General features: G+C 45.4%; 1 protein-coding gene across 1 annotated transcript in view; it reads right to left on the bottom strand.

Annotated features, from left to right (window-relative positions):
- EPDR1 (ependymin related 1) overlaps positions 1-24056 on the bottom strand; it is a 138930-nt gene that overhangs the window by 7357 nt on the left and 107517 nt on the right. Inside the window, exon 2 of the mRNA XM_086964842.1 lies at positions 17881-18089. Coding sequence (XP_086820968.1) covers positions 17881-18089 — 209 coding nt within the window. The remainder of the gene's footprint in view (positions 1-17880; positions 18090-24056) is intronic.

The following is a 24056-nucleotide window of genomic DNA, read 5'->3' as shown; positions in this document are numbered from 1 at the left end:
CGGTAACGCTTTCCTCAGTATGGGGCACGCAGTCATCGTTTGGCTTCGACATTGCAAGGGTTTCTTAGCAACCGGCAACGCGTGAGCGACGTAACAGCGTCCTCGCGCTTGCTACCCCGGTTTTAACCAGAAAAATTATTTCACACGCTGTCACTAACGCGAAGCCGACCCGGGACAGAGCATATTGCACCGCCGGCTCGAGCAATTCCACAGATCCTTTTAGGACCATACTAAACATAAGAAATCCTTTTTGGAAGGTAAGCGGATGGGCAACTCCTGCATTTCTACCACCCGGAACTACATTAGTTCGGTAGTCATACTCTGTTTATGCACAAAGCTAGAGAAACAATGGGAGAGACAGGGAAAACGAGAAACACTCTCTTGGTCCCCAGTTAAGGATATACAACAATAAAAGAGAGGTTACATGTGTCTCATAAGACACAGAGACGGAGCCATGTAAAGAACAAAATAGCCAGCCCAATTTGGGAGGATAGGAAAGCCCTCACACACCGACCTAGTCAGTGTCATGCTTCATCATAGGGTCCCACCTCGGAGGCCGAATGCCTCCTCGGTGTGCTTCGACGCCAGGAGACTGCGGAGCAGGTTGTGTGATGGGGCGTACAGTGAAAAAGATAGAGTAAAAGTGTCTAAAGGGTATCTCAAAAAATATTTTATTGGTAGATCCCTGTAACACAGTTAAAATTGGTCTCATGTGTCTGAATTTACAGCCAAAGGTAATTAATTGGTTAATTCAGAATAGTTTAGTCAGTCAACATGTTTCAGCCTGTTAAGTGGTTTTAATTTACCTAGGCATTCATCAGGACTAGTGTAACCCCGGCGGTATGGACTCTCTAATCATCCACCCTGCGGTATGGACTCTCTAATCATCCACTTTCACGTCCCAGAGGACGTGAAAGTGAAAAAAGAAAAATTAGTGAAAAAAGTGCAAAGAAAGAGGGGGAGGATAAATGTCCAGACCCCAAAAATCATGATTTAGGATGTATCTGCACCTATAGGAAGGAAAAAACACAGACAGACACAAACAGACATACAAGATAGACACAGTATCAATAATGAGTATGAGTTCGATAGTCTGTCCAAAGTGCTCCAAAATGTGGCAAGCCAGTGTCTGTTGTTAAACACTAACATTGTCACATCCATATAACCCTGAGGAGGATTATATCATTAACACTAGGAAGTGGAGTGCAAAACAGTGCTAAAAAGGTGTAAAATTACAGGAACAGGGGATGGGGAGGGGGGGGGGGGTCTCGTTTTCCCTGTCTCTCCCATTGTTTCTCTATATTCAGCAGCACACAGCTGTGAGAGTTTGCTCTTAACCCCTTGACGTGGTGAATCCTCCCATCACCATCTCTTGTTTTATTAAAAGTACGCCCATCTCACACTTCGGCTATCACCATGGCTAACTTGGGCCTGACATATTCTGAATCAGAAATAGAAGCACTTATGTCTGACTCCTCGTTATCTGCAGATCCACATATATCCCAAGCCATAGCAAATACCACTGAATGGGAAACCCTTTCAGAGAAAAAACGGGAACATATACGTACCATTCTACATGGCACTATTCTTAAACAGTACCTGATTTCTAATACAGCACCAAAGGGCCTGCTTGATACTAACGCCCCTCGAATTTTTTTGAATGATGCTACATTCAGAAAGGATTGGGCCATGATCGCGTGGCATTGCACGCGTGATTGGCTCGTCCTTGTTATAAAAACAGCGCTCAGACTGTCTGAAGCTCTAATGATTGAAATCAGGGAAACAGAATCACAATTTAAAGCCACAATAACAGGATACAAAAAGAGGTTGGATGAGTTAAACAAAGAACTCAATGAGTACAAAGACAACCTAATGCAATCAAAAGCTACCAAACTGCAGAAAGATCAAAAGAAATTTGATTTTGAGAAAGTTTACCCGAACTCTGCAGCATCCTACACTGCCCCTACCAAAAATTCCAGTAAAACTGACTACTCGGATGAAGATTCTTCCAACAGTAGTGGATCAAGCACCGATTCCTCCAACTCGAGGAAGAAGAGAGGTAATCGTGGCAACAGGACCAATAGAGGGAGGTCAGGCTACCACACGCAACATCAACAGTGGCAGGCACCTCCCCAAATGGGAATGAATCCCCACTCCTACCCGTTCCAACAACCACTATATCCCTTCATGGGTTGGAACCCTGGCTTCATGCCCCCAATGAACTTCCAAAACCAATACCGACCGCGTTTTTTAGAGAGCGGCCGGAGGGGGAGAGGGAGAAGGCGGGGCAACAACCAGGTCTCCTGTGAAGAGGAAGATCCTGTAGCGAATCACACACGCAGCAACAACCCACAACCAGGAACGAGCGGGATGTGAGTCTAGTGACCAACCTGTCTGACAGAATATTGACACCCATTGAGACACAGGTCCTGGAAAAAGGCCTAGGATTTGTCCCGACAGCCAGACCGGATAAATTTAAACTGCACAGTGAACTGTCAGGTTTTTACCGCAAATTGAAGCTCAAGGCCTTCTTTGAGGGTAAAACAGATCTGAATGAATCAGCCCGAAAGGGTAACACTGGTCTTAGATTGAACTCCACCTTTGTGCCCCCCACACACAGTGCCAGCAGCAATTGTCGCCTTTGAAGAAGCTGTATTTAAAGATCTAGAATCTTGCCAAAATCCGAAAACTTTTTGCAACTTCACCAAGGCAGAATACCAAGCTTTACAACAATTACAGAATGACACAACCATCACCATAAAACTGGCTGATAAGGGTGGTGGTATAGTGTTACAGAATACCGCAGACTATGAAAAGGTTTGCGAGGACCTATACGAGATAGCAGGAATTACACCCCTCTAACCATAGATCCGACCACCAATCTCACTAAGAAGATTACCACTCTAGTGAGACAGGCAGAAGAAAATGGCCATATCTCTAAGAATGAGGCAGACTTTTTGGATAGTAGCAGTGATGTAATTCCCTATTTTTACACACTGCCAACGATGCATAAAAACAAACTTCCACCTCCTGGTCGTCCCATAGTACCAGGAATTGGTTCACTGCTTGAACCACTTTCTAGATTTTGTGACCAATTTCTTAAACCGATTGTGCAATCCACACCTACCTATCTAAAAGACACTAAAAGCCTGTTACAACTTCTAATTGATGTCACCTTTGCAGAGAACTCTATCACACTGGTAACATTGGATGTTGAGAGCCTGTATACCAGCATCCCCCAGGACGACACCATCAAGGTCCTGGAGGCATCACTCGACTCCATTGATTGGAATTACCAAACTCCGAAGGAGTTTATCATCCAGTGCGCGAGTATAGCGCTGAAGGAAAACTATTTTTCCTTCAAGGACCAACTGTTCCTTCAATGCTCAGGGACTTCAATGGGCAGTACATTTGCCCCTAGTGTGGCCGGACTCTATGTGGCAGATTTTGAGTCCAAACATACCCTACCTACCTCCACTAACTTTGCAGCTTCCATATTGTTATGGAAGCGCTATATTGATGATATTTAGTTATTGTGGATAGGCAGTGATGGAGACCTCCAATCATTCTTAGTCTGGATCAACACCCTTGATCAGAACCTTAGATTCACTCATTCCTCCAGTAAAAACGAAATTGTTTTTCTGGATGTTGTGATCTCTGTCTCTGGTACAAGCTTTATTACAAGAACTCACTGCAAACCAACTGCTAAAAACAACTTACTTGAGTTCACCAGCTTCCACCCCCGCCCGTTGAAGGAGAATCTCCCATACGGGCAATACCTCAGAATTAGACGGAATTGCTGTACCCTTGACAACTTCAAGGAGCAAGCCTCTGAACTAACGGCCAAACTAAAAGACAGGGGTTATCCTACCTCGATTCTCAATAAAGGATTCAAGAGAGCACGAAATCAGCCCAGAAGTGCACTATTGGAGGACAAACCAAAGACCCAGGATGAAATTCCTCTCACATATGTGACCACCTTCAATAGTCTGTCGAACATCATGAAAAAGACAATTAATAAACATTGGAAGATCATTAAATCTGCCAAAAAAGACTGGGAAAAACACTTGTTTTCCTTCAAAAAAGGTCGCAGTCTCAAGGACGCTTTGGTTCATACCCGTCCTAAAGAAAGATTCCCCCCAAGAACCCCTTCAATCACAGAGGCGTGGGGCTTACCTCAAGTCACAGGGCACTACCCCTGCACAGATTGTAGTGTATGCCATCTGACAGAGACATCGAAAACTCTCAATCTGGAACAAGGGAAGATATGGACGCAGGTTTCACACACAAACTGCAACTCAACTAATGTTGTGTACTTAATCACTTGCCCCTGTGCCCTCCGGTATATAGGTATGACCACTCGCAAAATCAAACAGGGTATCTGTGAGCACCGGAGTAATATCAGGTGTAAAAAAACAACCACCAAGCTAAGCAGACACTTTCTATCCAACAATCATACGACTAACAATATGACATGGACAGTCATAGAAACAGTCACTGGCACAAACAACATTACAAAGAGGCTGTTTGAAAAGGAACAGTGGTGGATTTACCATCTGGGTACTAATGTTGTGGGATTGAACGACAATATCCCTTGGAATACAGTACTAAGATGATAACCAAGTGAATCCTCTAATAGAACTCTGCCCTTTACTATTCTTTGAACTGAATGGGTGGTAGACATTACTGTTTCACCTTCTATGCAAGCATACTAAGCTACTGCCTTTGTTTGTGGGTACTATTATCTAAACGTCTAATGTATCGACACAAACAGGTTTATTGCACCAATGACACACCAAGCACTCTGAATAAGTTAAACTGTGCCATTTTTCAATTAACCCAGTACAGGTAATTCTTACGTTACCAAACAAAAAAACCTGCTTTGAACTTTAGTCATCTGTACCCTCACGTATGGCGCCTAATACATTAGGAGCCCAATTTGAATAACTGGTCTATTGATTGTATTGTGTCACTTAACATCGACACAATGATTGGTAGGCGATTTGCACTCAACTTACGGCGGCCTCACTTCAGTGCATTTAGACTATTCGCCCTTTTTTCGAGCATTGTTTGTATCCAGCTTCTGAAGCCGGTCGCCCTAGCAACATCCGATTGCTAACACCGGATTGGCTCTTGAATCCAAGCCTCTGAAGCTGGTCGCCCTAGCAACATCCGATTGCTAACACCGGATTAGCTCTTGAATCCAAGCCTCTCTTCCATCACGATCAACACCTCCCACCGGCGTGATACGTGCGTTCCAAGCCTCCTTTTGGAACAGTCTACGCCCACCCGGAAGCGCGCTGATCAGCGCGGACTCCGTTTAAAAGACACCGATCGTTTCGGCTGTGTATCTTCGGGGTCCGGTTATGAGGCGATGCTAGGTGCTCTTACGGGTGGCGAGCGCTGAGGGCGTGAGTTCTTTTCTCTGACTCCAGGGTCACGCTACTGCAACCTTCTGAGCTAAGTAAAAATTAAACCGATCGCTCCCAACATCTGCTCCTTTTTTCCTCACAGGATGTGCCAGGGACGCTCCTACCCCCCTCCCGAGACCCATGGTGCATTTAGCGCCACATTTTAAAGTGAGATGATGTTTTAAGATCAAGTTGTACATGAGTAGGTCATTGACCCTTGGTCCATTGATCTCTCATATTGAGAACTATCACATTGATATTTTAACCCCCCCCCCCCCATCCCCTGTTGGTGTAATTTTACACCTTTTTAGCACTGTTTTGCACTCCACTTCCTAGTGTTAATGATATAATCCTCCTCAGGGTTATATGGATGGTGATAATGTTAGTGTTTAACAACAGACACTGGCTTGCCACATTTTGGAGCACTTTGGACAGACTATCGAACCCATACTCATTATTGATACTGTGTCTATCTTGTATGTCTGTTTGTGTCTGACTGTGTTTTTTCCTTCCTATAGGTGCAGATACATCCTAAATCAGGATTTTTGGGGTCTGGACATTTATCCGCCCCCCTCTTTCTTTGCACTTTTTTCACAAATTTTTCTTTTTTCACTTTCACGTCCTCTGGTCAGGGTGGATGATTAGAGAGTCCATACCGCCGGGGTTATACTAGTCCTGATGAATGCCTAGGTAAATTAAAACCACTTAACAGGCTGAAACATGTTGACTGCCTAAACTATTTTGAAATAACCAATTCATTACCTTTGGCTGTAAATTCAGACACATAAGACCAATTTTAACTGTGTTACAGGGATCTACCAATAAAATATTTTTTGAGATACCCTTTAGACACTTTTACTTTATCTTTTTCACTGCACCCCCTATCACACAACCTGCTCCGCAGTCTCCTGGCGTCGAAGCACACCGAGGAGGCATTCGGCCTCCGAGGTGGGGCCCTATGATGAAGCATGACACTGACTAGGTCGGTGTGTGAGGGCTTTCCTATCCTCCCAATTGGGCTGGCTATTTTGTTCTTTACATGGCTCCGTCTCTGTGGCTTATGAGACACATGTAACCTCTCTTTTATTGTTGTATATGCACAAAGCTAAACATTGCCCCTTCCTCCGTAGTGACGTCTTGGTGAATTATCAGCGCATACGCTGGATGCTGCAAGAAACCTGAAGAGATCTCGACATTAGATGGGGAATTGACATGAACCATCGAGGTAAGCGTAAAGAACGTGACCACTTCTCGATACTTGTAGTGTAATTAACTGTGCATGACTTATCAGGAGGAACTAATTAGGCAACATTCTCCTCCACAGAATCTTTACCCAAGAAGTCATATCTCTTGTTTGATTAGCTACTCCATAGGAAAAAACCCGGCTGGGTCTACTTGGAGGTGAGTTGGCAGCACTTTGCGCCGTCTTTTTAAGTTTTAATTTTTAATGCAAATCAATTCAGAATCTTTCGAATCCAAACCTGACAGTTACCTTTTTAACCATTAGGCTGCCACACATACCCCTACCTCCCTCACACAGTCCTGATGAAGACCCGTGCGGATGCTTCAAGAGCACTATGATAGGGTTGAAACGATGACAAAACATATCAGTGAACCATCTTCCTAAGGATTCTGTACTCTAAACTGACTACTGTGGTATACAGGACACTCTTAGTTGATGTTTAGCATTGGTCACACTCCCCCCTCCCTACCCATCTGTTACCAAAAATCAGCATTGTATATATTGTATATTACACTGGCACAATTCTCACTGAGCACCAATTGTCACAATAATTTACACATTGGGCACTACTGTATAAAGCTGACAGCCTTCTATACCTTTAATGAAAGTACTTATAAATGAATACAATGTATATAGTATATTGCAATACTGCAGAGTGTTTGGATTCCTCTTTCTATTTCGTGAATTTGTTTTGATTTATTCATCTTGCAATGACTATATGGTATAAAATATGTATGAAGTGAAGAAATATAGTGCACCCGAATGAACCAATTGTTTATGATTTACGTTACTGCCCAGGTTCTTAGGGATACTGGGTCACCCCATAGATACTTACCTCGTTCACTAGAGGGGGGCACATGTAAAAGTCACAAATTAATGCACAGAGTTGAGACATCACAGGACTGCTCCATATGTAATTAAGTACAACAGGTTGTCCCTTGTCCTCTATTGTTCCCTGGCGAGATCATTAATATCTCCTAATTAGCAAGTAATTGCAATTCCTTACACGTGTAAAACCGTGTATTCACTTGACTGCAGCTATCCAGGAGTGACAGATGAAGAAACTACAGCATCCGTTTTCAGCTTAAACCAGTGCTTTAAATGGACCAGTACTCACTAATACTAAGTACCAGCACTTTTCAATTTAACTCTCCTTGAGTACCGGAGCTTTTCCTTCTTCAAGGAGCATACTGGTGCTTATGAACACAATTCAGGATAAGTCGCATGAGTGTATGAGCACGCCACTCTACGGCAGGCATCAGAATTCTCTAAACTGAGCCGCTGATGAATATTTCATCAGCAGCTCATTTGCTTTATCAGGGCTACCCTGAGATTTGAACTGCTGCTAGCATAGTGATTTACGGAAAACATACATTACAATGCAGGCATTACAATGCAATGCCTTTACAACGCAGCCAATACAATGCACGTTTAATTACAATGCTTATGCCTCACTGACCAGCACCTTCCCTGAGTTAAGCACCTGGCGGTGTTAGAATAGTAAATGACATTGTAATGGTACATGTGTTGTAATGGCTTGTGTTGTAATAGCATGAGTTGTTATGAAGTTGCGTTGTAAAAACTGCGTTGTAACAGTAAATGTTGTAATAGTTTGTACTGTAATGTCATACATCTGTGAATCACAGTATAGGATCCACTGACTCTGTGCAGTTAATAACATTGTAGGTGTGGGATGCAGGGCCTGCTTTCTATCTTGCACAAAACACAGGACAAACAAAATCCAAGTTGTGTAAAGTTATTATATTTCTTTTTATTTTTTTTTTTAAACAGAGCTCAGTTGTTAAGCACTGCAATTGAGTTTAGAAAGCACGAGGGAGTGGAAAATAAAAACACTCAAGCTTAGTGTCAACACAATTTTATACAGACAAATAATCAATCCTCGATCAGGCTTGGACATCCAATCTTGAGCTGTCCAATTTACAAGTTCTTCCTTGCCCATGGTCAGATCACTACAGCATCTCCTTTACGATCTCTTGTTTTTCTCCCATCAAAGCCCCTCCCTCAGAACCCACTATGGCTAGAAATTGGAACCGGGTAGATGTGACAGCATTTTGCTCTCTTCTAGCCACTTCTTTGCCTAGTACCCCTAAGCTTTCTGCCCATCTGATATCTCCTCACACCCAGGCGGTATACATCAATGCCTGGTTAGACTCGGCCAGAGACAGACTAGCACCACTGAAGAGAATCAAGCACAAAAGGCCCCACAACGCCCAGTGATGGTTCTCTGACATCCTAAAGGGAAAGAAATTAACTTTGCGCCAGCTTGAGCGTAAATGGAGACAGGACTATTGCCAAGAAAATAAGGCTATTTTCACATTAGCCCTCAAAGATTACAAAAATGCTATCCTTAAGTCTAAAACAGAATATTTTTCATTAAAAATCCTTGACTCAACCAACAAAGCCAAAGACATTTTCTCCCTTGTTGACGAACTGATCAAACCTGACCGTGTCACACCAAAGCCCATTCCCTCGCAACTTTTGTGTGATTCCCTTAACACCTATTTTTTTGACAAAATTGCAATCATTAAAGCCAGCATTCCTTCCCAAGCAATGCTATGGTGGCTGGGTGAGTATGGACACGGCTGAAAGCCCCTTTTGTGCCACAAAAGGAGAGAAAGGCGGACTGGGATTGTCAGGGGGCCATGGAAAAGCTGTAGCTCTGCTATACTTGAAGTGCTGTAGCGCTGAGTCCGCCTTGTCTCAGAAGAGACGTAAGCCATCAAAAGTCATGTCCATAAGCAACTGTTGGACATCATCTGAAAAGCCAGTTATTCGCAGCCAAGAGTGGTGGCGTAAGGCCACTGATAAAGAAACTACTCTGCCCAGGAAGTCTGTCGAGTCCAGCCCACATCTGATTGGGAAATTGGCTGCATCTCTCCTATCTGGTAGGGCTTGGAAAAGTATGGCCTGGGCACCTCATCTGAGATCATGGGCAGTATGTGCACAACTGAATCCCACAGTGCATGGGAGTAACGGCCCAAAAGGCACACAGTGTTTACATACCATTGTCAGGCTGTGGGAAAAAAAAGAATTCCTCCCTAAGGTGTGCAGCCTCTTGGAATCCCTCTCTGATGCAGTGGTAGGGGATGCACCAGGGTTTATACGACATATGGAGGCTTGGACTACCAAGCTCTCTGGGGTAGGGTGTTGCGTAAGAAAATTGGGGTGGCCTGGCGGGAGGCAATAGCCCTGTTCACAGGAGACCCTGTGCTGGGCCTGTAACAGGTCCCAAACAGGACGTCTGTAAGGGCTTCATTAAAAGGTAGAAGCAACTGTGAGGGATCACTCCTGGCTGAAGCACCTCTGTCAATACCTTAGTCTTCCTGCCACTGAGGACATGCTAAGGCCCAGGTCCTCAGCTGCCATTCTCACCACCACAGCCAAAGAGGCTCCCTCCTCTGTACCCATGGTAGGAGGAGAGACCATGCCAGTATTTTGGGAGGTGTCCAGTCCACTGGTGTGTCCACCAAGTTCTCACATCAGTCCATGTTAGGGTCTGGTGTTGGTATTCTTTGGAGTCCAGTGGCCCCTCCTAATCTTCTCCAAGTCCTAGCCCATAGAAAAAGGGCCTAGGCTCTGACCTGGAGGGTATGGCTCCAGTTGGGGTCGGATTCGGCTGCTGCCCCTCCAGCTCCGTATCAGAGTCGAGGATGAGAATGGCGATGGTGCCGCTGGTGCCGACATCGGGAACAGCGCCACGGAAGGTCGAGGTGGTACGACCAGTGTTGGCCAGATTCATCCAAGGGTCCAACGGGTCAGACTGGCACCAGGGGTGGAATCACTGTTGAGAACCAGTAGTGGCCTCTCCTGAAACCGCGGGACACGAAGGGGCACAAATGGGGATGGGCTGTCCTAATATGCATGGCCTTATAGAATTTGCGAAGTCGGGAGGAGGTCGCTCCGGGTCCTGGAAACTCGTAACCGGCGAAGCGCGGGATCTACTGTGGAGCCATATTTTGAATAATGATGTTCCTTTGTCTCGTCGGAAGTCTTTGGCAGACGGGGCGAAGTACAAGACCTCTTTGAGATCTTGCTTTTCGTCTTTTTGTGGGACTTACTGTAAGAAGACTCAGGATATTGGAGTGATCCATGCGCAAGATTGGATTTAAGAATGTTCAATTGGTGGTGAGGCAATGGGGTATGGCGTCTAGTGAGGGGGCAGTGGATAGAATGTTGGATCTACTTTAATCTGTCTTGTATGTGAAGAAGAGGCTAGTGGCTTTGCACTTGTCGACTGATGCAGGGACTATGGATTCTGGGAAGGATTGGCCCAGTGTTTGCTGGAATGCTTGCTGATTAACATTAACAAACAATATCTTCTTAAAATGGTACCAAAAGAACAGACTTGATAAACAGTAGTAACATAAATGGTGGTCATCAATTGCTACCCCATAGTTTAGAGGTACAATAAGGGTGCATAGAGAAACAATTAATCTGATGAAACACAATAGAAGTACACCAAACATCATGGGGAAATGTTTGTGAATGGAAGGTGTCTATGAAAAGAAGAATATGAAGGAAGGTTTCTCAAAGAAAAGTGTAAGAATTTGAAAATTTTGCCCAAAATATTGGGTGCATTTTTGAGAAATTGCAAAATATTTTAAACCCTTCACACGAATGAGACTGGGGAAATTTAGCTAGCATTGCATAAATCTCAGAGTAAAGTCAAAGTGAACTTACTGAGATGTGTTTCCATGTCTAAATTGGTAGCACAAGATATCACAGTGTAGTAGTTTAATGTGTAAAGGTTGCCACGAGGCTCCCATTGCATATTTAAATGAACAAAACAGGTACAGAGTGGCCAGCGTTTCATGTTCAAGACGTTCACTGGCCTGCTTATACAGGGCAATGAAGATGTATGCAAAAATAATAAGTATACCTAGGGCAATTTTGCAATACTTTGGGAAAGAAAGTTTCTCTAAGTAACCTGTCATAATTTGCCTGTTGCTAATGTCAACAAAGACTGTTAATTTACTTTGAAATCATTCACATCATCCTATGGGGATGCTCACTGGTCACCGCTGTGAATCCAGTGGAAAATTCTGTTGGAAAGATGGTCTGTATTGCTCCCACGGGTCCTTAAAGCATACTATTTTTTGGTGTCTCACACACAGTTCAGCTGTGAAGGTCAATCAAAATCGAACAGACAAATGCATATATTTTCCATAAGAAGAAATCTAAATAGTTGATGGAGGTTATTTTGCTGTATAGACAACGAGCCCGATGTTCACGAGGGCAAAGTAAAAAATTAAATTGAAAACCAGCTGCGAAAAGTCTGATGTTTTACCCAGTTCTGAAAGCGCCTAGATGAGATTCACAGAAAGTACAGACAAAGGAGTGATGAAAAATATGGTTCATTTTCCACCTGGATATTATAAAACCACAATGCACACTTATTCAGTAGTCATTTTCATATATTATGAATATAACTGTGGTCTCACATATGCACAAATGGAGCTATATTTGAATTAATGTAATGTGGTAAAGCATGCATACACGGGCATTCACGTGCTATTGTCATGTGTTACCACATTAGCGGCATTCTTTCAGAGACACTAGCCTGACACAGATAATTGCCAGCTCAGTTCTACCTTGCGTGTTTGACATATTTTCAGATACAATCCTTAGGAAACACAAACGTCTCAGCCTTGGCTTTTGTATTCAGTTCATGAAACACACTTGAAACCAAGCTTGAATAGGCATCTTATGCAGCCATCTGCCAGATCTAACCACCCAAGTCCACAAAAAAACACTTATTGATTATTTTTTCACGTTTAAATATCATATTATTTCTGTGCAGAGCAAATGCTAGAAAAGAAGCCTAGTACATTAACCCCAGAGATTCTTGCTCTGTAATTGAGTAGTCCTGGAGTTAGTTTATGAATTAATAGTTACTTTTTGTTACTTCATCCCGGTAAAGTTACTTTATAATTGTCTTAACCATTTGCTAAGCAATTTCCTCCCTAGAATCCTTTTTTTAAACGTCTTATTATTTAGTTTAACTGTTCATTTAGATACGCCACACTCAACGGCTCCTTTAAGTTTACCATCCCTGCGGATGATACACAGCCCTTATCCAGCTTGAGTGCAGTGATTCATCGACAGACACTTTACAAAAAGACTGAAGGAATATTAAAGACTGGATGTTGAAAAACAGTTTAAACAATTCGGAAAAAAATGGTGGGGCAGGTAGTTGGTGAAAGCACTGACATATGCAAGTCAATCAATCAATCAAAATACATGTAAAGCGCGCTACTTACCCGTGAGGGTCTCAAGGTGCTGAGGGGAGGGGGTGCCGCTACTGCTCGAAAAGCCAGGTCTTGAGGAGTCTTCTGAAGGCGAGCAGGTCCTGGGTCTGCGGTAGGTGGGTAGGGAGGGTGTTCCAGGTCGAGGGCGAGGCTGGCGGAGAGGAGTTGGCGGGTGGGGGTGTAGAAGCTGAGTCTGCTGTTAAGGTAGGCTGGTCCAGCGTTGTGGAGTGCTTTGTGTGCGTGAGTGAGGAGCTTGAAGGTGATCCTCTTCTCGAAGGGGAACCAGTGTAGGTCTCTCAGGTGGAGGGTGATGTGGCTGCAGCGGGGGACGTTGATGAACAGTCTGGCGGAGGCATTTTGGATGCGTTGTCGTCATCATAGGTGTTTGGCTGGGATTCCTACATAGAGTGCGTTGCCGTTGTCCAGTCTGCTGCTGAAGAGGGCCTGTGTCACCTCTCTTCTTGTTTCGGTCGGGATCCACTTGTAGATCCTGCGGAGCATGCTGAGGGTGTTGTAGCAGTAGGAGGAGACGGCGCCGACCTGTTTAGACATGGAGAGAGAGGAGTTGAGGATGAATCCCAGGTTGCGTGCAAGGTCGGTGGGTGATGGTGCTGTTCCCAGTGTGGTTGGCCACCAGCAGTCGTCCCAGGCGGAGGGGGTGGGTCCAAGGATGAGTACCTCCGTCTTGTCCGAGTTCAGCTTCAGACGGCTGTTCCTCATCCAGTCAGTGATGGCCTTCATTCCCTCGTGGCGGTAGGTTTTGGCAGTGTGCGGGTCCTTGATGAGGGAGAGAATGAGCTGGGTGTCGTTGGCGTAGGAGATGATGTTGAGGTCGTGCTGGCGGGCCACTTGTGCGAGGGGGGCCATGTAGACGTTGAACAGCGTCGGCATGAGCCCTGGGGGACGCCGCAGATGATGTCGGTGGCCTCGGATTGGAAGGGCGGGAGGCGAACGCTCTGGGTTCTGCCGGAGAGGAAGGACGTGGTCCAGTCAAGGGCCTTCTCTTGGATTCCGGCTTCTAGGAGGCGTTTCTTTAGAGTGCGATGGCAGACTGTGTCGAAGGTGGCTGACAGGTCCAGGACGATGAGTGCTGATGTTTCTCCGTTGTCTAGTTGGTGCCTGATGTCATCTGTGGCGGCGATGAGGGCTGTCTCGGTGCTGTGGTTGCGTCTGAATCCAGACTGGGACGGGTCTAAGATGTTGTTGTCTTCCAGGTGGCGGGCCAGTTGCATGTTGACGATTTTCTCGATGACCTTCCCCGGGAACGGGAGCAGGGAGATGGGCCGAAAGTTCTTGAGGTCCTTGGGGTCCGCCTTGGGCTTCTTGAGGAGGGCATTGATTTCGGCGTGTTTCCAGCTTTCGGGAATGTCGCTGTTTCGAAGGAGATGTTGATGACCTTCCGTAGTTGGGGTGCGATGGCAGGGTCTGCTTTGTTGAATACGTGGTGTGGGCACAGGTCTGACAGAGATCCGGAGCAAATGGAGTTCATGACCTTGCGTGTCTCGTCGTTGACGTTGGACCAGGAGGTCAGGCGTTTGGTGCTGGTGGTGTTCACAGGGGAGGTTGGGTCTGGCGTAGTCGGGACAGTCATGGTGTTGAAGCTATCATGGATGTCAGCGATCTTGCGGTGGAAGAAGATGGCTAGTGAGTCGCACAGTTCTTGTGAGGGCGGTATGTCGTTGGCGCTGGGGTTGGAGAGTTCCTTTACGATGCTGAAGAGCTCTTTGCTGTCATGTGCGTTGTTGTCCTGGCGGTCTTTGAAGGAGGATCTCTTGGCTAATCTGATGAGGTGGTGATGTCTGCGGGTGGCGTCCTTGTGGGCTGCGTGGTTGTCCGGAGTGCGTTCATGGAACCATATCTTCTCCAGTTTCCAGCATGCACTTTTGGAGGCCTGCAGCTCGTCTGTGAACCAGGTGTCTCTCTTGCTGGCATGGTTCTTGGAGGGTTTCTTGAGTGGGGCGAGGGTGTTGACACAGTCGTCGATCCACTGTCTGAGGTTGCGGGCTGCGCTGTCTGGGTTGGTAGGGTCGGTGGGTGGGTTTTGGGCGAAGGTGGTGATCAGCTGGTCTTCGGTGACTTTGCTCCAGCAGCGGAGAGGTAGCTGTTGGGTGCGGTAGTGCGTGGTTGGTTTCTTGAAGGTGAAATGGATGCAGTGGTGGTCGGTCCAGTGGAGTTCGGTGGTGTAGTTGAAGGCGACGTGGGTGCCTGTGGAGAAGATGGAGTCCAGCGTGTGGCCAGCGGCGTGGGTGGATGCGGTGACGAGTTGTCTGAGGCCGAGGTTGTCGATCAGGGTGGTGGAGTTGGCGTTGTTGTTGTTCTTGAGGTGGAAATTCAGGTCCCCGAGGAGGATGTAGTCCATGGAGGCGAGTGCGTGGGTGCTGGTGAGGTGGGCGATGGAGTGGCTGAATTGAGCTTGGGGTCTGGGTGGTCTGTAGATGAGTGTTCCTCTGAGGGTGGTGTTGGGGTCGGTTGGATCCGGAAGTGCAGGTGTTCGGCAGTGTTGAGGGTGTCGAATGCGTGGGAAGCGACCTTGAGGGTGGACTTGTGGATGATGGCTATTCCTCCTCCGATTTCGTTGGCGCGATCACTGGTGGTGATCTTGTAACCGTCCGGGATGGCTATGGCGATGTCGGGCACCGAGGAGTCGTTTCACCAGGTCTCGGTCAGGAAGGCCACGTCTGGGGCGGAGGTGTCGAGCAGATCCCAGAGCTCGACGGCGTGTTTGCGTGCGGAGCCGGTGTTGAGGAGTATGCAGCGGAGGTGGTTGAGCCCAGTCCTTGGGGGTTTGGTGGTTCTGTCGCAGGTGAAGCTGCAGGTGTGGCAGGAGAAAGATCTGTGAGTCCGTTTCGGGGCGGCTTGGTAGCAGGTGTGCTTCGGCCAGCGTTGAGTGAGTGGAGGGTGCTGGCGTCGTAGCGGAGTCTGGTGTTGTGGCGTTCGCGGGGTCCAGGGGTTCTGGCGCTGGGCGCAGTCCAGGTGCGGACGGGTGCAGACGGGCTTGCCTTTGGTGCGCCAGCGGCACGCCCGCTGCGCAGCCTCCAAAAGAGGGGGATAGGGAGGGAGGAGCAGCTAGGAGACGAGAGCAGGGTGGCCAATGGGGAGCAGGGGGGCGGGGCCGCAGGGACGCAGCGGCGGGAAAGGATCGGGAAACGGTGGGAACCAGCGGGCGGCAGGAAGCAGGACACGAGGCAGCTGGCGGCCGTGTGATGGCGAGGGGAGCGACCTGCCTGCGAGCAGGGTCAAAGGTCGCTCCTACGCCACTGCGCGGCCCACTTAAGAGGGGGGTAGGGAAGGAGGAGCAGCTGGGAGGCGGGAACAGGGTGGCAAATAGGGGGCAGGGCTGCAGGGATGCAGCAGTGGGAAAGGATCAGGAAACAGCGGGATCCAGCAGGCGGCAGGAAGCAGGACACGAGGCAGCTGGGGCCGTGTGGTGGAGTGGGGAGCGACCTACCTGCGAGCAGGAGCAGGGTCAAAAGTCTGCAAGTCTTGCACTAAAAAGAAGCATATGCCCCACTTCTAGCTAGTGCAGTGTGAAGGATATGGCAGTTACGAATGTTTCAGACGTTCACCTGAAGCATCATCAGTGTCAGATAGTATCAAGGCTTGATCACAATAATGTTATTAATCTTGGGTTGACAAAACAATGTCAGTTGTTAAAAATGTTTTCAGAAATAGAAACAAATGCAATATGAGTAAAATCATGAAAATAACCTGGGTCCACAACACGCAGCGAAAAGAGAGTAGGGCAGCATCGCTAGTAAGGACCAACAATATCTGGATCACCCCGAATTCAGAAGTCTTTTATACTGAATTTCACCACATAAAGTAATGAAAAGCTGCACAGTCAGCATCTGATGAGCAAAGGTACCTTTCGCTTAGCAAATCACAATTCAGAAATATTCTGGTAGGCACTTTCTCTTTGTTCTCTAATTTACGAATGAATGATTCGGTGGCAGAGCTGGTTCTATGCTTGCTCTCAGCCTACTGAACTCTACCAAGAGAACTGGAAAGCTCAGCAAAACTGAACTTGTTTCGGAAAACCTTAACACCTATCTCTACCTATTATGCTTGTCCTTCTTTTCAGATTATTTTGTATTCTTGGTTCTTTCTTCAAAGTACCTCGAAATCCTCTGGGTAATAAAGCACCACTCGATAAACCCAAGCATCATAACAGTGTGACCTTAATACCTTCATTTTGCCAGATTACCCTTTTTTTCCTACCATATGTGGAAGATATTCAACGTAGATACTATTTTAGGGGCTTGGTGTGAAAGATTTAGTTGCACAAAATAGAAGGGATTGTTACTAACGGTTTTAATCAGTAAATGCCTTTTGTTAATTTAAAACAGGGCTTTCAACACGATTTCCCTTGCATTTGTGGTTAGTGGTTTAGTTGAATTTTGATATCAGTAGGGATTAGCAGTTTTGTGAAGCAATCTCACTTGAAATCATTGCCTTGCGGTGAGGGAGATTGATTATGATGATCCCTCAGTGCTTTTATCTGCGTTGTATTTGTATAATTACGTTTATTACTGAGTTGTGTAGAGTACCCATCTGACCTGTTTGAGCCTTTTCAAGAACTGGGCCCTTATCAGGTTTTTCAGGTAGGATAGGGCATGGAGGATCCTACTGGTCTTTTCCCCTGCGCTCATGGTGTGAACAGGTTGACTGTTCAGAATGAGGGTTAGTACCCCAAACAAGTGTGGCGAGGAACTGAATGGTTTGTCAGTTTGGGAAGGCTTCTATGAGCAGTGCTCAGCTTGTAGAAGGCAAAGCTAGGCGAAAGCCTCAGTCATGTTTTTATCATGGTTCAGCTAGCCACAGCTAAGGTTTGTACTCTATCCAATAAAATTAATAATAGTAAAATAAGTAGAACTGTGTTAAGAGAACAAGTGCATTCTAATTTTTTCTATGTCCAGTTCTGTTCTATAGTTTGAACAATCCACAAAGTAGTACTTACTCTTTCTTGCTGGTTTCCTGTCAGACCATTCTTGAACAGTTATTTGATCTCCTGGTCCTCCAATGTAATGCTGATCCTCGTAGGTTGAATTATCTGGAATGTCATAGGGATCCCATTCCTCAGTCAAAGAGAGTTTTGAGCACAGTTTTGTAACCTGTTCTATTTGGAACATCACAGCATCTTGGTAGAGGTATATGTATTCAAAGAATCTGTAAGCAAGTACAAATTAATGTCTTAGACATTTCCCACTTGTGTACAGATGAATAAACATTATGTTGAAAGTAGATACAGAAGTTAAACAATTTCCACTGGGGGAGTGGTCTTGTTGTATAGCTGTCCATTGTGTGGATGTACTCTTTTTAGCGTTTAAGAAACATATAAGCTTTGCAGACCTACCAACCGAAAGTATTGTTTGGCAGCACAGCTATATCTATAAAAGACATGTTAAAAAGTCTGTCATACAATAAGTACAGAACACCACTTTAAGTACTTCTTAAATTAACAAATGATATGAAAATATTCAAATGGAACATATTTGGGAACACAAACTTTAACACGAGCTCTGTTTTGCACAGAGGTAATTAAATGCTTGTCTGAGGTGTGCTAATTCACCAACTTATTCCTATTCTCCGCTCATTGGCCATTCACAAAGCCCAACTGAGGAGTACATTATGTGCCACAAAATACATTTAAAGAACTGCTCAAGAACGCCCCCACCAGGGCCGGACCGGCAGAAGCGGACACAGGGCATTTCCCTGGGAGGCAGGAAGAGTGGGAGCCGGTTCTGACTAGGCGCCGGGTCTGCAGCGGTGCTGCATTATCAGCCTCCAGTAACAAAAGCAGCAGTGCTTCCCACTTGCAAACCCCCCTCCGCCCCTTCCCCTGGGGGCTGGACTGACACAATTGCCTGGGCTGCTTTGGATTCACAGTCCAGCCCTGGTCCCCACCTGCTCAAGACCTAGCCCCTCTCAATGCTTCATCTCTATTCTATACATTACTATACTGTGTACAGAGGTGTTGTGACATCTCATTTTCCTTCATATATTTCCCACCTAGCTACCTGCGTTCTGGAATGTGCATCGATTTCCGTTTATATGGAGAGAATTCTCTTGCACTTTTTTTATCAGAAACAATAATACAAGCTGTGGTCTAGCACAGGCCAAATGGATTTGTACCCTTAAAATATAAAGAAAAAGCTCCAGACGTGAAAACCTATTCATCTTCAATAGAAAAACATATATTTTGTTTGGGAATGAAGATTAGGAAGAATAATTAGCAAGAATAAAAAAGTAAATGAATTACCTGTGAGCCGTGTGAAAATACAACACATTTAGAAGGAATCCAGCAGAAATACTGAAGATCCACTTGTCCTTCTAGTGGCAGGAGAAACTTTCGACTTATTAACTTTTCTCAATAAGGTGAAAAGCAATAACTAACCTGTTTGTAAAGTTTCACATTTAGCTAGCGAACAAGCTGGAATGAAGTATTAAATAATCTTTGAGAAATATTGATTTTGTATTTCGAAAAATATGATGTCACTATTATATACCGATAAAAAGGGGTCTGATATATTATGACTAAGTATATCAGTTGGTGATTTACAGGCAGTTATTCTAGTTAAACTTGTATTGTACGCTGGTAGGACTTGCTGGAAGCAGCCTGAATGCCTCTAACGGCTTACTGTAATTATATTTCTATAGTGCTTACTACCCTTGACGGGCGTCAAAGCACTTTTTGGCAAATAGCACTCTACTCCAGAACACAAAAAGGATTAGTGGGGGATTAGTACCGGGAAATATGTGCTAATTTGAGCGGTGGGCATGCAAGCCTGTTAGATGGATTGAATAGGATAGAAGAGGAAAGAGTCTAAAAAATGATTATTTGGTAGTTCATAGTAGTAAGATGAGGCTTGGAATGAGTAAAAGGACTGATGGCGGAGGGAAGAGTCTCTAGAAAGGTATTAGTAAAATCATAGTAGTAAAATGAGGTTTGGGGTGAGTCAAAGGAGGGATACATGAGGGAAGAATTCAGAAAGTGTTGCTTGGGAGACCAGTATAGTAAAATGAGGTTTCGGGTGAGCCAAGGAGGGATAGAGGGGGTAGAGTCTACAAAGGTTTATTTTGGAGATCATAGTATTAGAATGAGGTTTGGTTCGAGTCAGAGAGTGAAGATAAAGTAAAAATAGTTCCCGATTTGCAAAGAGAAGACATACATTTAGATGTATTCCTAAGCATGGGGATAAATGTGCGACTTCTGGGAATCCACAGTGGAAATTTACAACTTCCGGAAATTCATAAACATTTTCAGGAGTATGCCTGGAAATGTGAAGGGGCTGCACTTTTCCAGGCATACTAATACTGGGATTGTCACCTGATAACTGCGTTTTCGACAATGCAGAGTTCAGGGAATATTTCTGTATCGGCAAATGCAGCCGACTGAATGCATTCTTTTTCACCAGAGAAAGCATTTTTATTTTTTTGGTCAAACCCCTTCATCTACACACTACGAGGTTTAGGGGTAATCTATTCCCATCCAGAGCCATAGAATAGGCTTCAGGAGCGGAGGTTAAGAGAATATTTTGTGAATGGGAACAAACTCATCAATGAACATTGCTTTGAATTGGTAATACCCTAGCTGTTGTATTCTCTTGTGCCTATTGTCCAATATACTCAAAACAGAAAGAAGAGGGGGGTTAGGAACCAATAAATGTCCAGTCCCCCAGCTGCATAAGCAATTGTTATGTCAACCAACACACATACTGTTCCTATCAAGATGTAGAAGGGAATCAAAGAGGAGGAAGGACGAATCTCAAAAATGTAAGAGCAAAAGGAAATCCTACAGATTAATTCTTGTTGCCCTCACACAACTCTAAGGGTGTTATGCTTTATCATTGGGCATTGATCATCGTTGGGCTTGTGCTGCAATGCCTTATGGGACCCACAAAGGGTCATTCTGGCGGCGATCTTTTGTCGGTTATGCCGTATGATGGAGGGTGTAGGTGGGAGGGTGTTATGAAAGTGTTGGATGGTAGTATGTAAGGGAGTGAAAAATATAATTGTCTAGGAGATATCAAGTAGATATTTTAATGTAGAGGTTCTCTAGCAGGGTTAAAAGAACAAGATTGGTTGAGGCTACTGGCAGGGCGCAATGTGTCCAAGTAGCTGTGAATTAATCAAAGTAGTGTAATCAGGGCAACATGTTTAGTGCCTGATGGCCCCGAGTGGATCTTCAGAGCTTCGTCAGGATCAGTACAAACAAGGTGGTTGCTGAACCTACCCCCACATCTAATTTGCGATATATTATGCAGACTTTCTAAAGAGGTAAAATACCTTATGTAGATGTAGAGAAATTATGATTGTTCACCTAAAAATAAAATAGTTAAAGAACAAATGAAATTAAAAGACAGCATATCCCGTATGATATGTCAATGGAAATGGTGTCCTGGAAATGCTAGCAAATCATCATCAGAAGTCGGTTGCAGGAGTTGGAATCAGGAGCTGAGGGTGCAGGCCTGGGGTCACAATGTGATTGGCCCTTGCGTGCCATAGCCTCGGCAAAAGACTCGAGTGTGTCTTGTCCCGTAATAAAAGATTCTTGGTAGCCTTCTTGAAACTGGTAATCAGAATCCGATCTAGTAGTTAGTTAGTCGCATGCATTCCGGCTAAATGGGAACAAAATTAACAAACTTTGACAGGGAACAATCAATAATCGTTTTATGTCCTTGAAGTCATGCAGGGAAAGAGGGTAATCATATTACTATAAATAAGTCGGCATGAAAAACATTCAATGCCAGACCCGTTTTTGCAGCCATCTTGGAATGTGTAATTGGGGCTGCGGAAAAAACGGCCTTTTAGCCTGTGTGGATATACTAGGTCCATACAGCATTCTTATGGGACACGTGGAGGAGGGCAAGACATGTATTAGTCACTGAGCTGAGGTTCCAGAAGTCAGAAATAACTAAGTAGTTCCTCTCTGCCGTTGCTGCTGGTCCTTGCCTTTCTGCTCTCCTTCTTCTCGGTAATGGTAAGCTTATAGTCCCTTTCTCACTGCACCATCAGGATTCAAGCAAGCCGGGCCGAAGAAGGCTGAAATGCCAGAAACCGGTCCCCGGTAGCTTGTCTCCTTTCTGGTGAAGAATTGGCTTGGTAGTTTAGTCTGCCCTGTTCCCATGATGCACTGGGCCAGGGACAGACTGATTTGCATATAGCCAGGTTCTGAGCTGGGATGGTGCAGTGAGATAAATAACGGTGATGGATCAAGCCCTGATCTTTGGACTGGGTAAGAGTGGTCTGCTTAATTCAGACACTCTGTTCATCACCACCCGCTTTTCTGAATCGTTTTTGGCCACTATAGGTGTGGCAGGGTATACTCAGACATGAGTCCCTTTCTCACTGCACCATCAGGATTCAAGCAAGCCGGGCTGAAGAAGGCTGAAATGCCAGAAACCGGTCCCCGGTAGCTTGTCTCCTTTCTGGTGAAGAATTGGCTTGGTAGTTTAGTCTGCACTGTTCCCATGATGCACTGGGCCAGGGACAGACTGATTTGCATATAGCCAGGTTCTGAGCTGGGATGGTGCAGTGAGATAAATAACGGTGATGGATCAAGCCCTGATCTTTGGACTCGGTAAGAGTGGTCTGCTTAATTCAGACACTCTGTTCATCACCACCCCCTTTTCTGAATCGTTTTTGGCCACTATAGGTGTGGCAGGGTATACTCAGACATGAGTCCCTTTCTCACTGCACCATCAGGATTCAAGCAAGCCGGGCCGAAGAAGGCTGAAATGCCAGAAACCGGTCCCCGGTAGCTTGTCTCCTTTCTGGTGAAGAATTGGCTTGGTAGTTTAGTCTGCCCTGTTCCCATGATGCACTGGGCCAGGGACAGACTGATTTGCATATAGCCAGGTTCTGAGCTGGGATGGTGCAGTGAGATAAATAACGGTGATGGATCAAGCCCTGATCTTTGGACTGGGTAAGAGTGGTCTGCTTAATTCAGACACTCTGTTCATCACCACCCCCTTTTCTGAATCGAACTGGAGTCAAGCTAGCCTGGCTGATGAGAGGTGATGCCCCAAAATCGGTCCCAGGATGCTTATTTCTGGTCCAGGGAGGACCTGGCTTGGCAGTTCGCGTGGACTGTTCCCATGAGGCACCTGGCCAAGACTGATTTGCATATGACTGGGTCTAAACTGAGGTGGCATGTTGAGCAAAACAATGATGGATTTAACCCAGATCGATTGACTAGGGGTGAATGAAAAGAAAGAAACAAGCAGCCTCAGAAAGCGTATGTGTTCACGCTGTGTTATGATAAATTCGGTGCCTTTAAACATTATTTGGCGATGGTTTATTCAATAATTATGCTGTGAAGGTTTTTTGCTACCATTGTCTATTGTTTGTTTATTGATATTTTCCTTTGCAGCGCAGCTGTGGGAACATTCTCACTCCTGTGCGGCCGCTTTCTCCTCACTCAAGGCTCTCTTCTCGGTGCGGTCATCTGGCCGCTAGGCAGCCGCGCACACAAATTCAACGTGCTCCGCGGTCGGCCGGCGCATCACTTTCAACCAATTCTTTTAAAAGGTGAAGCAAGTCTGGCAGCGGGTGTAGTAAACAGGGGTTCTGAATTCATGATTTGCATGGTCTTTTGGCACCAGAGAGCAGCCACCTTGAGCTGGACACCTACTCTGCGGGTAAGAATTAGTCTTGTTTGAGCCATACTTTGGGACATGTCCCAGATGGTATGTGTTAGAAATGGGGGTCTCTAGTTGGCAGAGGTAGGTACCACTGTCCAAATAGGGACCCTTGCTTCTAGTCAGGGCAAGGAGGAAACACTCTGAGATAACCCCTGCTCACCCTCTAGGTAGCTTGGCATGAGCAGTCAAGGCTAATCAGAAGGCAATGTGTAAAGTATTTGTACCAACACTCACAGTAACACAGTGAAAACACCATAAACTGACTCCACAACTGTTTAGAAAAATAAAGGTATTTAATCTAAACTACACAAGACCAAAACGACAAAAATCCAACATACACAGTTCAAGAATATGGTTGCAAAAGAGTTCTTTAGGTTGCGGTAAAATTATCCACAGTTGCGTGAAAAGTTCACAGTTGCGACATGTTTAGCCAACAGTACCTTTAGTTGCGACAAAGTTCCAAAAGCAGAAGCTGGTGCGGAGGAAAACA

Source organism: Lissotriton vulgaris, chromosome 4_1 (genome assembly GCF_964263255.1).
Source record: "Lissotriton vulgaris chromosome 4_1, aLisVul1.2, whole genome shotgun sequence".
Taxonomy (NCBI): Eukaryota; Metazoa; Chordata; class Amphibia; order Caudata; family Salamandridae; genus Lissotriton; species Lissotriton vulgaris.
The sequence above is the reverse complement of the archived record's forward strand: the minus strand, read 5'-3'. Positions and strand labels throughout refer to the sequence as shown.